This window comes from Stomoxys calcitrans, chromosome 1, assembly GCF_963082655.1.
Source record: "Stomoxys calcitrans chromosome 1, idStoCalc2.1, whole genome shotgun sequence".
NCBI classification, from domain to species: Eukaryota; Metazoa; Arthropoda; class Insecta; order Diptera; family Muscidae; genus Stomoxys; species Stomoxys calcitrans.
Window position 1 is genome coordinate 195,124,222 of NC_081552.1, and position 14,302 is coordinate 195,138,523.

At 39.3% G+C, this 14,302-nt stretch overlaps 1 protein-coding gene across 2 annotated transcripts in view; it reads left to right on the forward strand.

The window, feature by feature from the left end:
- The first annotated feature begins 3,550 nt into the window (after window positions 1–3,550).
- LOC106093236 (plasma membrane ascorbate-dependent reductase CYBRD1) overlaps window positions 3,551–14,302 on the forward strand; it is a 73,002-nt gene continuing 62,250 nt past the window's right edge. The window contains exon 1 of one of the 2 annotated variants that reach the window (XM_059364764.1): window positions 3,551–3,671. In XM_059364764.1, coding sequence (XP_059220747.1) covers window positions 3,656–3,671 — 16 coding nt within the window. In that variant the 5' untranslated portion in view covers window positions 3,551–3,655. Of the gene's footprint in view, window positions 3,672–8,507; window positions 9,116–14,302 lie in introns of those variants that run through there. The other variant, XM_059364769.1, reaches the window with a different exon arrangement.

Sequence of the window (14,302 nt, forward strand, 5' to 3'; positions counted from 1 at the left end):
AACAGATACCATCACTTAGGTGGAGACACAATACCGGACGTGAACCAACTTAGGCGAGTGGTATTAAAAACAATTAAGGATTTTGTAAGTAGCACGGAATTCCTAACTTAAAATTTTCTTTTTATACCCACCACCGAAGGTTGGGGGTATATTCATTTTGTCATTCCGTTTGCAACACATCGAAATATCCATTTCCGACTTTATAAAGTATATATGTTCTTGATCAGCATAAAAATCTAAGACGATCTAGACATGTCCGTCCGCCTGTCTGTTGAAATCACCTTACAGTCTTTAAAAATAAAGATATTGAGCTGAAACTTTGCACAAATTCTTTTTTGTCCATAAACAGGTTAAGTTCGAAGAGGGGCTATATCGGACTAAATCTTGATATAGCCCCCATATAGACCGATCCGCCGATTTAGGGTCTTAGGCCCATAAAAGCCACATTTATTATCCGATTTTTCTGAAATTTGGGACAGGGAGTTGCGTTAGGCCAGAAGACATCCTTCTTCAATTTGACCCAGATCGGTATCGAGTTGGATATAGCTACCATATAGACCGATCTCTTGATTTAAGGTCCTGCGCCCATAAAAGGAGCTTTTATTGTCCGATGTCGCCGAAATTTGGGACAGTGAGTTAAGTTTAGCTCCTCGACATACTTCTGCAATATGGCACAGATCGGTCCAGTTTTAGATATAGCTGCCCGATCGATTTAAGATTTTGGGCGCATTTATTGTCTGATATCGCCGAAATTTGGGACAGTGAGATGTGTTGGGCCCATCGGTATTCTTCTTCAATTTCAATTTCTCTCGATTTTGGGGTCATAAAAGGTGCATTTATTATCCGATTTCGCCGAAATTTGAGCAGTGAGTTGTGTTAGGCTCTTCGACATTTTTCTGAAACTTGGCCCAAATCGGTCCAGATTTGGATATAGCCGCCATATAGACCGATATTCCGATTTAAAGTCTTGGCTGCATAAAAGGCGCATTTAAAATCCGTTTTCACTGAATGTCATGTCATTTTAAGTCGATCTAGCCATGTCCGTCCGTCTGTTGAAAGCACACTAACTTTCGAAGGGGTAAAGCTAGGCGCTTGAAATTTTGCACAAATACTTCTTATTAGTGTAGGTCGGTTGGTATATTAAATAGGCCAAATCGGTCCATGTTTTGATATAGCTGCCATATAAACCGATCTTGGGTCTTGACTTCTTGAGCCTCTAGAGGGTGCAATTCTCGTCCTATTTGACTGAAATTTTGCACGTGGTGTTTTGCTATCACTTCCAACAACAGCGCTAAGTATGGTTCAAATCGGTCAATGTTTTGATATAGCTGCCATATAAACCGATCTTAGGTCTTGACTTTTTGAGCCTCTAGAGGGCGCAATTCCCGTCCTATTTCACTAAAATTTTGCACGTGGTGTTTTGGTATCACTTCCAACAACTGTGTTAAGTATGATTCAAATCGGTTCATAATCTGGTATAGCTGTCATATAAACCGATCTTGGATCTTGACTTCTTGAGCCAATAGAGCGCGTTATTCTCATCCGATTTGGCTGAAATTTTGCATGAGATGTTTTGGTCCATAACCTAACTACTTGAGCGTCTAGAGGGCGCAATTCCTATATGATTTGGCTGAAATTTTAAGTTATGACTACCAACAAATGTGCTAAGTATGGTTCAAATCGGTCCATAACCTGATATAACCGCCATATAAACCGATTTTGAATCTTGACTTCTTGAGCCACTAGAGGGCGCAATTCTCATCCGACTTGGCTGACGTGTTGTGTTATGACTTCTAACAACTGTGCCAAATATGGTTCAAATCGAATTATAACCTGACATAGCTGCCATATAAACCGATCTGGGATCTTGACTTCTAGAGCCTACAAAGGGCGTAATTATTATCCTTTTTCCGTGAAATTTTGTAGAACGACTTCTCCCATGACCCTCAACATACGTGTGAAATATGGTCCGAATCGGTCTATAGCCTCATACCTATTTCACTTATTGAGCCTCTAAAGGGCGCAATTCCTACTCATATTGTCTGAAATTTTACACAATGACATTCATTTACACAATGACATTCCAACATTCAAATATAGCTCCAATATGATAGCAATTCTTTTCTTTTATCCTTTGTTTGCCTAAAAAGAGATATCGGGAAAAGAACTCGACAAATGCGATCTATGGTGAAGGATATAAAGGGTGATTTTTTTGAGGTTAGGATTTTCATGCATTAGTATTTGACAGATCACGTGGGATTTCAGACATGGTGTCAAAGAGAAAGATGCTCAGTATGCTTTGACATTTCATCATGAATAGACTTACTAACGAGCAACGCTTGCAAATCATTGAATTTTATTACCAAAATCAGTGTTCGGTTCGAAATGTGTTCAAATTTTGACAAATTTTGTTCAGCGATGAGGCTCATTTCTGGTTGAATGGCTACGTAAATAAGCAAAATTGCCGCATTTGGAGTGAAGAGCAACCAGAAGCCGTTCAAGAACTGCCCATGCATCCCGAAAAATGCACTGTTTGGTGTGGTTTGTACGCTGGTGGAATCATTGGACCGTATTTTTTCAAAGATGCTGTTGGACGCAACGTTACGGTGAATGAACACATTTCGAACCGAACACTGATTTTGGTAATAAAATTCAATGATTTGCAAGCGTTGCTCGTTAGTAAGTCTATTCATGATGAAATGCCAAAGCATACTGAGCATCTTTCTCTTTGACACCATGTCTGAAATCCCACGTGATCTGTCAAATACTAATGCATGAAAATCCTAACCTCAAAAAAATCACCCTTTATAAGATTGGGCTCGACCGAACTATGCACGCTTTTACTTGTTTCTTTATAACATCAGCTAATGTGGGTCATAAATCCAGATTAAATAGAAGTGTAACCGTAACTTTAACTATAGTGTGTTAGACTCTTCTTTCAATGGAGATGTATACGAATTGATGGAAATGAATTTTTAATTATGAAAAACGATTGCCCATGTTCGATGGGTTATGTACGTCAACAAAGTTTTATATTTCGTATATTTTCTCGCACCCTTTGCAAAGTGCACTAAATGTAGATACATATGTACTATGTGTATTGTTCTGAACTTTTATCTACCCACACAAAAAGAAAAACCCACCACCTCCTGAATGAGAAAATAAACAGAGAGAAAAATCGAATGCCTCAGCATGTCATATCGTATGCAACTGGTAAGTAAAGTGAGAAAAAGAGAGAGGTAGAGATTTTGTATGACTTAACGAACTGAGAGTTTCTCAAATTCTATGTGGGTGGTGGTGTCCTTGAAAACTTGTTGCTTTATCATATGCAAAGACATGAATGAGAAGTTAACAGTTAAAAGTGTCTTTGGTATGTTAACTAGGACAGTGTTAACAAAATACATATGTGACAGGGAGTTAAGAGAGAAGTTAAGAGAGTGCTTATATAATTTAGGACATGCTTTCTTTCCGCCTACGATTGGAATGTGATGCATGCATGATAATATGCTACTTTCGCATTTCTATGAATGAATTTCTCCAAATTGCGTTTAGTCCGGCATAGACACTGCATATATAACCAACTACCTATTATATAGACGGGAGTTAATCCACAACATTTTCAACAAGTTAAAAATTAGTTGTATTCCTTTGGATAATGTTGCCTATTTTTGGTAAGTGGAGTGATATTCTTGTAACAACAAATACAATTTTTTGTTTATTTTTTTTAATGAGTACAGGAAAAAGTGGATAAAATGTGCAATCACTGTTATATTGGATTAAATGTGAAATTACTGTTAAAATACACATCCAACAATACAGACTTCAGCTTTTGTGAGTTGTTATCTGTTGACATATGGATTTTCGGTTTATTCTACGTTGTTTTTGGTGTATTTGATAAGAATCTGTTTAATAATTCATGTTTGCAAATTTGCAACAAAAGCAGAGGTGTACAAACGTCTCTAGAGTCAGGATGGGTACATAAACACACATCCTCTTTCTTATATATAACCAGTAAGGAAAGGCAAAAGTCGGGCTGAGCCGACCCTACCACCTGTAGTACGTAGTACTTTTTATATGTAGAACTTATCTCGAGATCTAGTCAGACTTCAATTTGCACACCTATTGAAATATTAAATAGAATCCTGTAAGATTTTCCTACGATAGGTCAACAAATTTGGATTTCCACATCCTTAAAAGGCCATATCGGATATGGGCGTTTTATCGAGACCTGTGCCCATTTGATGACACATACTGGGACGTCAAATAGAACATCTCACGCCCTATATTGTAGAGTTGTAACCAAAATTGTGGCTTTTACTGCCTTAAAAGTTCATATCGGATAAAATATATACATTGGAGCTATATCTAAATCAGGATCGATTTTAATGAAATTTTGCGCGCCAAATAAAGCACCCCGTGCCAAATTTGGTAAAGATCGGACAAAGATTGAGGCTTCTACAGGCTTAAAAGGCTATATCGGATGAAAGATATATATGGTAGCTATATCTAAATCTGAACTGATTTTTATGAAATTTTGCACACATATGAGGACGTAGAATAAAACATCCCATGCCAAATTTTGTAAAGATCGGAGCAAAATTGTGGCTTCTACAGCCTTAAAAGTCCATATCGGATGAAAGATATATATGGGAGCTATATCTAAATCTGGACCGATATCAATGAAATCGCACACATATTGGGAAATGAAAAATAAAACATTGCGCCAAATTTTATAAGGATCGGACCAAAATTGTGGCTTCTACAGCCTTAAAAGTCCATATCGGATGAAAGATATATATGGGAGCTATATCTAAATCGGAGCCGATTTGTATGAAATTTTGCACACATATGAAGACGTCAAATGAAGCACCTCATGCCAATTTTTGTAAAGATCGGACCAAAATTTTGGCTTCTACATCCATAAAAGTCCATATCAGATAAAATATATGTATGGGAGCTATATCTAAATCTGGACCGATATCAATGAAATCGCACACATATTGGGAAATGAAAAATAAAACATTGCGCCAAATTTTATAAGGATCGGACCAAAATTGTGGCTTCTACAGCTTTAAAGGGGCATATCGGGTGAAAGATATATATGGGGGCTATATCTAAATCTAAACCGAACCAAAATCAATAGCGTTCGTCCTTGGACCAAAAAAGATAGTTGTGCCAAATTTCATGACAATCGGACAATAAATGCGACCTGTAACTTGATCACAAGAATACATGGACGGACAGACAGACGGACATAGCTAAATCGAATCAAGAAGTGATTCTAAGCCGATCCGTATGCCTATCGATGGGTCTAGCTCTACTCCTTCTTAGCGTTGCAAAGAAATGCACAAATCTATAATACCCTGTACCACAGTGGTGGTGTAGGGTTAAAAATGATATTGTTGCGCTTTGTTTGTTTGTCTGTTCCGTATAGACTCAACAAGTAAGAGCGTGCTAAGCCGGGCCGAATCTTATATACCCTCCACCATGGATCGCATTTGTAGAGTTCTATGCGCGGTATCTCTTTTTAGGCAAACAAAGAATATTGAATAAGAACTGTTATGCTATTGGAGCTATATCAAGTTATAGTCCGATTCGGACCATAAATTAATGCTGAACATTGTAGAAGTCATTGTGTAATATTTCAGTTCATTCGGATAAGAGTTGCGCCTTGTAGGGGCTCAAGAAGAAAATCGGGAGATTTCAAGAAATCATGATCCAAGATCGGTTTTTATGGCAGCTATATATAGGTTATCAACGGATTTAGACCGGGCTTAGCACAGTTGTTGGAAGTAATACCAAAACACCGCGTGCACAGTCAAATCGGACCAGAATTGGGCGCTCTATTGGCTCAAGAAGTCTAGATCCAAGATCGGTTTATATGGCAGCTGTACCAGATTATGTACCGATTTGCGCCATACTAAGAACAGTTATTGGAAGTCATAACAAAACACCTCATGCAAAATTAAAGCCAAATCGAATAAGAATTACGCCTTCTAAAAGCTGAAGAAGTCAAGACCCCAGATTGGTTTATATGGCGGCTATATCAAAACATGGACCGATTTGAATTAGCACAGTTGTTGGATATGGTACCAAAACAACACGTGCAAAGTTTCAGTCAAATCGGACGAGAATTGCGCCCTATAGAGGCTCAAGAAGTCAAGACCCAAGATCGGTTTATATGGCAGCTATATCAAAACGTGGACCGATTTGACCCATTTACAATCCCAACTGACCTACACTAATAAAAAGCATTTGTGCAAAATTTCTAGCGGCTAGCTTTACTCCTTCGAAACTTAGCGTGCTTTCGACACACAGACGGACATGGCTAGATCGACTACTTTAGGGGGTCGCAGACGCATATTTCGAGGTGTTACAAACAGAGTGACGAAATTAGTATACCCCATCCTATGGTGGAGGGTATAAAAATGAAATTGTTGCGCTTTGTTTGTTTGTCTGTTTCGTATAAACTATATATAGTGTTCCGTTATGACGTTCACAAACTGTGCAAAGTCCAAATCGGTCTATAACCAGATATAGCTCCCATTGCTTAACAGAATTCAGATTCGGCCCGGCCGAACTCAGCACGCTTTTACTTGCTTTTCATAAACATTTTTATACCCACCACCATAGGATTGGGGGTATATTCATTTACTCATTCCGTTTGCAACACATCGAAATATCAATTTCCCATTATCGTAAAATTCTAAGACGATTTAACGATGTCCGTGTATTTGTCGTCTGTCCGTCCGTCTGTTGCAATCAGTCTACAGCCTTCAAAAATTGAGATATTGAGCTGAAATTTGGTAAAGATACGTCTTTTTGATGCACGCTGGTTAAGTTCTTGAACGGGCCAAATCGGACCATATTTGGATTTAGCTGCTATATAGACCGATTTGACGATAAAGGGTCTAATGCCCATATATGCTTTATTTTTTATCCGATTTCGTTGAAATTGGAAACAGTGAGTAGTTTAAGGCTTCCCGACATTTGACCCAAATATGGTTCGGATCGGACTATATTTAGATAAAGCTACCATATAGATCGATCTGCCGATAAAGGGTCTGAAGCCTATAAAAGCTTTATTTATAACCTGATTTTGCTGAAATTTGAAACTGTGGGTTTAAATTAACCTACTCCCTCCCCTCCCGATATCTGACTTAAATATGGTTAAGATCGGACTGTATCTTGATATAGCTGTCATATAGACCGATCTATATGGGTCTGAAGTCCATAAAAGCTTTATTTTTTGACCGATTTCACTGAAATTTGAAACAGTAAGTAGTTTAAGGCCTCCCGACACCTGACCTAAATATGGATTTAATCGGACTATATTTAAATATAGCTGCCATATAGACCGATCTCCAAATAAAGGATCTAAAGCCCATAAAAACATTATTTTTTAAACGATTTCGCTGAAATTTGAAACAGTGAGTAGCTTTCGGCTTCCCAACATACAGGGTGGCTGATGAAAGCCGCTACCAAAAAAAAATGTAATAACTTTTTTTCTATTTAATAATAATAATTTAATAATTAATTTAATTAATTAATTAATTAATTTAATTAATAATAATTTAATAATTAATTTAATAATTTAATTTAACATGAATAAAAGAAAAATGTATTCCATACACCGAAAAAAAAATGTAGCAATATTCATCATTGTAGCAATATTCATCAGCCACCCTGTAGGACCCAAATATGGGTAAGATATAGCTGCCATATAGACCGACCTGCCGATAAAGGGTCTGAAGCTCATAAAAGCATTATTTTTTACCCAATTTCGCCGAAATTTGAAACAATTTGAATTTGAAACTTAGGTCTCCCCACATCCGTCCCAAATATGGTTCGGATCGGACTATACTTAGATATAGCTGCCATACAGACCCATCTCCTGATAAAGAGTATAAACATTTATTTTTTATCCGATTTCGCTGAATTTGTTAGACCACTAAATGTCCCTGCCGAATTTGGGTGCTTTAGTTGTCCAATTTTCACCGGATTGTGACGAAATGAGGTTTACGCATATGCCCTAGGTGGTGGGTGTCCAAAGTTCGGCCTGGACGAACTTAACGCCTTTTGTTTATATGGAGTTGTTCACGTGAAAAGTCGAATAGAGTACCAAACTTTAATGGCGATGTCTGTTAGTCGAGAAGGTCGGGCAATGTCAAAGGAAACGATGCAACGTCTCAAAATCTGCCCCACATGCCCTATACCTGCTATTACTTGCAGCACCTATTCTGCATAAGTGAGCTCGTAGTTTTATGTATCCCGTTATGATACCTATAATGACCTCCTACTTGCTTCCTTTCCTTTCTCCTTAACGCATTTTTTTCTTGTATTATTTTGCTTTGCACCATACGTTGTGCAGCTCTGGTCGTTTCAAGCTAAATTTATAACTGGAGTAAAGTTGGATGAATAATACAAAGTCGGTATATACGAGTGAGTACATACTGAAACAAATAAAAGTTGGTTGTTGAACAATAATCTCTTAGCTCAGACAAGAGCAAACAGTACCGCCGCAACAACCGAACGATTTAAATGTGTCTATAAAAAAGATTCACCTCAAATAAAAAGAAACTTGCTTATATACATACACACATACATATGTATATTTTCCTATCTTACTCATATTCGCGAGTGTTAACATTAAATTAGTGGCTCCCCAAACAATAAAAAAACAAAATATCTCAAAGTATGAAATGCCAAAGCATTAAGAATAAGAACAATTATTAATTTGACAAAATACACTCTCGCGTTTTATTCTCACTGCTGTTATTGCTTGTGAGCGGGCAGCAGTCTCGACGTGTCTCAGGGGCAACTGTTTTTTGGGGGAGAATTTGTGTTTGTTTGATTTGGCATTTCGGCGGTAGTTGCTGCTCTACTCAAAACAAAACAATCGAAATACACGCTCCACACAAGCACAAACGATTAACAAAGGCAAAGACTTTACAGCTGACGTTGCCGTTTCTTTCTGTTTTCCTCAGACGTTGGTTGACCGGAGTGGTGTTTATAAATAAAAAATAAAACAATTTACACAACTGCTGAACACAGAGAAATTTGCAAACAGATTTTTGGCAAAATAAATTTTATTTGCAAGCAGCCATATTCCCAGGTAAGGTTTAAAACATTTACTATGGTGTAATAATACCAGTTACAATTTTTTATAACGGTGCAAAAACCCGGTGAATTGGTGAAGTTAAATTCAACAAAAGCTCATGACATTGTGTATTCCGCATGAAATATACCTACATATCTGCTAGGTATTTTACCATATTGCTGCTTAATGCGGCCTACAACTTACATATGTATATACGTGTTTTGTTTTTGGCGTATTTCTGATTACAAGAAAAGACACACACTCACACATACGTATACACTCGAAGTATTTACGCCGTGTGTTTTCTTCAGCTGTTTAAATCGACTACTGTATTCTCATAGGCAAACAAAGCGTTTTTCAAGAGAGCATAGAAAGGTTGGTTTAAGAGAATTTTTGTTTACTCTTCACTTGCTTTATTTTCATTGGCAGTGATGCCAAATGACAGTAAATGGAAAATACGCCAAAAGTTCGAAAAAAATGGAAAACTGAACAATTAACGAAGATAGCAAAAAAACAAGAAGTAAAATAGAGAGATCGGTTTATATGGGAGCTGTATCAGGCTATATACCGATTCAGGCCGGTGGGAGGCCACCGTAGCGCAGAGGTTACCAGGGCGAGACTATCAGAAAAAAATTTTCTGCGGTGGTTTTCCACTCCTAATGCTGGCAACATTTGTGAGGTACTATGCCATGAAAAACTTGTCTCCAAAGAGGTGTCGTCCTGCGGCACGCCGTATGGACTCGGCTATAAAAAGGAGGCTCCTTATCATTGAACATAAAATTGAATCGGACTGCACTCATTGATATGTGAGAAGTTTGGAATGTTCATGGGCAAAATTTGCAAATTTGCATTTTACCGAATCAGACCATAATAAACACGTATGTTGATGGTCATGAGAGGATCCATCCTACAAAATTTCAGACAAATTATAATTGCGAAATCTAGAGGCTCAAGAAGTCAAGATCCCAGATCGGTTTATATGGCAGCTGTATCAGGTTATAGAGTAATTTCAACCATATTTGGCACAGTTGTTGGAAGTCATAGCGAAACACGTCATGCAAAATTTCAGCCAAATCGAATAGGAATTGATAGGAATAGAATATGGCAGCTGTATCGAAACATGGACCGATATGGCCCATTTACAATCCCAACCGACCTACACTAATACGAAGTATTTGTGCAAAATTTCAAGCGGCTAGCTTTACTTCTTCGTAAGTTAGCGTGCTTTCGCCAGACAGGCGGACGGCGGACATGGCTAGATCGACATTTAAGGGTCTCAGACCATCCTATGGTGGAGGGTATAATAAATTACATAATTTTTGAGCACAATCTTTTAAATCATATTTCACTAGAAATTCACGTTTAAATGAAATGTGTGTGCGGGATTGTAGGTAATGCTAAAAAGTAAGAGGAGGCATTCAGAAATTGACTTTTAAATAAAAATGCCAGTAATGAATTGCTGCGCAAACAGACAAGAACTTCGTGTGTCAGAGTTTCTGCACGAACAGACTCTTTGTGCCAAAGTTCTTGTGTCTCTAAAGGGAAGTAAAGCTTTTGGTCGTTTGTGAAAAGAGTAAAGGGCGACTCATTGGCTATCCCTACTTTCATTAAAGACGATTAGATATTCACTGACCCGGTTGATAAGGCATTTTAGTTCCTTTTAATGATCGATCCTTTTAGTTCCGTTCCGCAAAAGGAACTAGTTCCGTTCTACAAAAGGAACTAGTTCCTTTTCTAAGTTCCTTTTTCATACCCCCTTTTTTGATTCCTGTATACAAAACAAAAAAAGAGCTTTGAATTTTGTTTTGACCCTCAAAATCAGTGTTTTTATTTGTACATATAGATAAAATTATTCCATAGATACAATTTCGGCGACATCGGACAATAAATGCGCCTTTTATAGGCCCAAAGCCTTAATCGAGAGATCGGTCTATATGGCAGCTATATCCAAATCTGGACCGATCTGTGCCATATTGCATAAGCATGTCGAGGGGCTTAACTTAACTCACTGTCCCCAATTTCGGCGACATCGGACAATAAATGCGCCTTTTATGGGCCCAAAATCTTAAATCGCGAGATCGGTCTATATGGCAGCTATATCAAAATCTGGACCGATCTGGGCCAAATTTAAGAGGGATGTCGAAGAGCCTAACACAACTCACTGTCCCAAATTTCGACGAAATCGGGCAATAAAAGCGCCTTTTTGGGCCTATGACCCTAAATCGGCGGATCGGTCTATATGACAGCTATATCCAAAACTGGACCGATTTGAACCAAATTGAAGAAGGATGTCGAAGGGTCTAACGCAACTCACTGGTCTAAATTTTAGCAAAATCGGATGGGGCTTTTATGGGCCTAAGACTCTAAATCGGCGGATCGGTCTATATGGGGGCTATATCAAGATATAGTCCGATATAGCCCATCTTCGAACGTAACCTGCTTATGGGCAAAAAAAGAATCTGTGCAAAGTTTCAGCTCAATATCTCTATTTTTACAGACTGTAGCGTGAGATCAACAGAATCAACGGACAGACGGACGGACATGGCAAGATGGTCTTAGATTTTTACACTGATCAAGAATATATAAACTTTACAGGATCGGAAATGGATATACCCCCATCCTTCGGTGATGGATATAAAAAAGGAACGATGGAACTATAAGAAGGAAAGAGATGGAACTAGTTCCAGCAGTTCCATACTTGAATAAGTTCCAATGAAATAGTTTTATCCGGAACTACCCAACTCTAAAGGCTAACCTGCTGGCTGTAACGTTTGTGCTAAATTCTTTCCTGCCGGAAAGCTATCAACCACTCCCTGTTATTGAAGACGTATTTAGTCCCATGCCTCAGGAATATTTTCGAACACGTGAAATCAAAAGGGTTCGTGCAGATCTCGACATAAATAAATCCCCGAGACCGGATGGCATATTGTCACTTGTTTTATGCAAGTGTTCTTCGACGTTCGCTCCTCCTTTACGCAATCTTTTCAAACTTGATTACCGTGCGGGTGTCTTCACGGCGTGTTGAAAGATTGCGAACGTGCAGCCTATCCCCAAGAAGAGTGAAGCAACTGACCCTGCGAATTACCGACCAATAACGTTATGCTCCGTGCTTTCCTAGGTTATGGAGAGCATTGTCAATTACCATCTTCTGTGATACTTAGAGTCCAAGGGTCTTTTTAGCAACCGACAATATGGGTTCCGCAGAAATCACTCCACGGGAGACCTATGGCATCCTTCTCTGCACGTTGGAGTCGCTCTATTTACCAGTTCGGTGAGAGTAAGGTCATTGCCTTGGATATCTCCAAGCATTTGGAAGGGTCTGGCATGGTGCACTCCTTTCAAAGCTTGTCGCTTTTAGTGTCGGTAATAACTTCGCTCGATTTATATCGAGTTTTTCGATATAGATGGGTTCTCATCTGACCGCAGTAGTACCACAAAGCTCTGTCCTTTCTCCCTCTCTTTTTCTCATTTTCATTGACGATCTTCTGGGTCTGACTTTGAATCCGATCTACTAGTTCGTGGATGACAGCAACCTCTGTCATTCATTTTTATTCAACCAAAGGCCGAGTCTTCGAGAGATTGACGACAGGAGGCGGATTGTGGAGGTAACACTCTGCCAGGATTTGCTGGCCATTTCTGAGTGGCGTCGAGTGCACGCAAGACGCAGTGCTGTTTGTTGTCCCACAAACAATTCACTGACGCTTTGCAATCGTCAAATCTATCGACGGTATAGATAACAAGCAGTCAGAGGCTCTTGATGTTCTGGGCATGAAGATTCAATGTGATTCCGTTGGTCAAAATATGTATTCGAAGTGTCGAAGGAAGCATTCAAGTGCTTGGGCTTTCTTAAGCGGTCTAAGAAATATTTCACTCCCTCTGATCTTCTTAATATCTACACTATGTGCATCAGGCCGAAGATGGAATATAACTCGAATATATGGGCCGGAGCTGCAAAATCATTCTTGGAACTGCTTGACCGTGTCCAGAGGCGGGCTTTGGTGTTGATTGGAGATGTTAGGGTATCCAACTCTATTGTTTACCTTGAACATTGTCGAAATGTGGGTTGTACGGCACTGTTCCATCGATTCTTCCACGGTGTTTGTTCTTCGGAAATTAGTCTTCTGATTCTTGACTTGAGGTTGTTTGTCAGAAATAGAATATTTTCTAGAAGCGCGCACCGGTTTGTAATCGATTGGCCAGCTGATTGGAATATGCACTAACATGAGAATGCCGATATCGATGACTGCATAAGTCATCTCATCTCTGTTGTGCTTCCTTGCCACTGCGGCGTAATAGGCCGGCTCCTTACCTTTTTCAACCACCATCTTTCCCTTCCTTGATGGCTGTGGAGTCTTTTTGGTAGTCACAGTCCTCAATGAAGACTCAGAGGCTGTTTGCGCTTCCTTCGTTCCTGTTCCAACTTTGTCTCCCTCCGTAGGATACTGTTTGGAGTGTCCATTGTGGGAGGGCTGGCTTGGTTTTCGCAGAGTACTTGAAAGCGGGGACCTCTTTTTCAGGTTTTTAGCAGTGTTATGCTCTTCGGGAGATCTTATTCTCTTTTCAGCTTCCGAAGAAGTTCTATACCTTCCATTATCCTGGCGGTGCATATTCCTCTGTCGTAGTGCCCCCAATCGCTTTCTCGGTTCATCGCTCACTTCTGCCGTCATCCCGCTGCCTTCATCTCTGAATTCGGCTGCGATTACTGTTTCATTCATACTGTCGCTGTCTGTATCCGAATCGGAAAGGCTGGGGACAAACTGTGCATCCCTCTGGTTTATCCGTCTTTTCCTCATTTGTTAGTCTGACGATTAGTTGCGCGTTTGAAGCGTTAATCTTGACTAAAAGTGCCAATCCACCCACACCTTGAGGAGGGGAGGACAACATGCTAAGGTCTGACGACGCCACCATCGCAGCTGTTGGGTCTTTGGAGACTATTTTGAGTCTACTCCAAAGAGGCTTTAAAATTTTTCGTAATAGGTATAAAAATTTGATCATTTGAATTGATAACACTAAGGGCAGCTACCCCGTAATATCTCTGGACATTTTGGCCTTTTTGTCGGGCTACGGAGATATCCCAGGAAGCTTTAGAGAAGATTCTATCGTTATCTTCTCTGGTGGGGACTGTTATGTGGCCCTCCAGACGGATCTTGCCATATCCACCTAGAATATTAAAACGATCAAAAATATATACATTTTATGGGG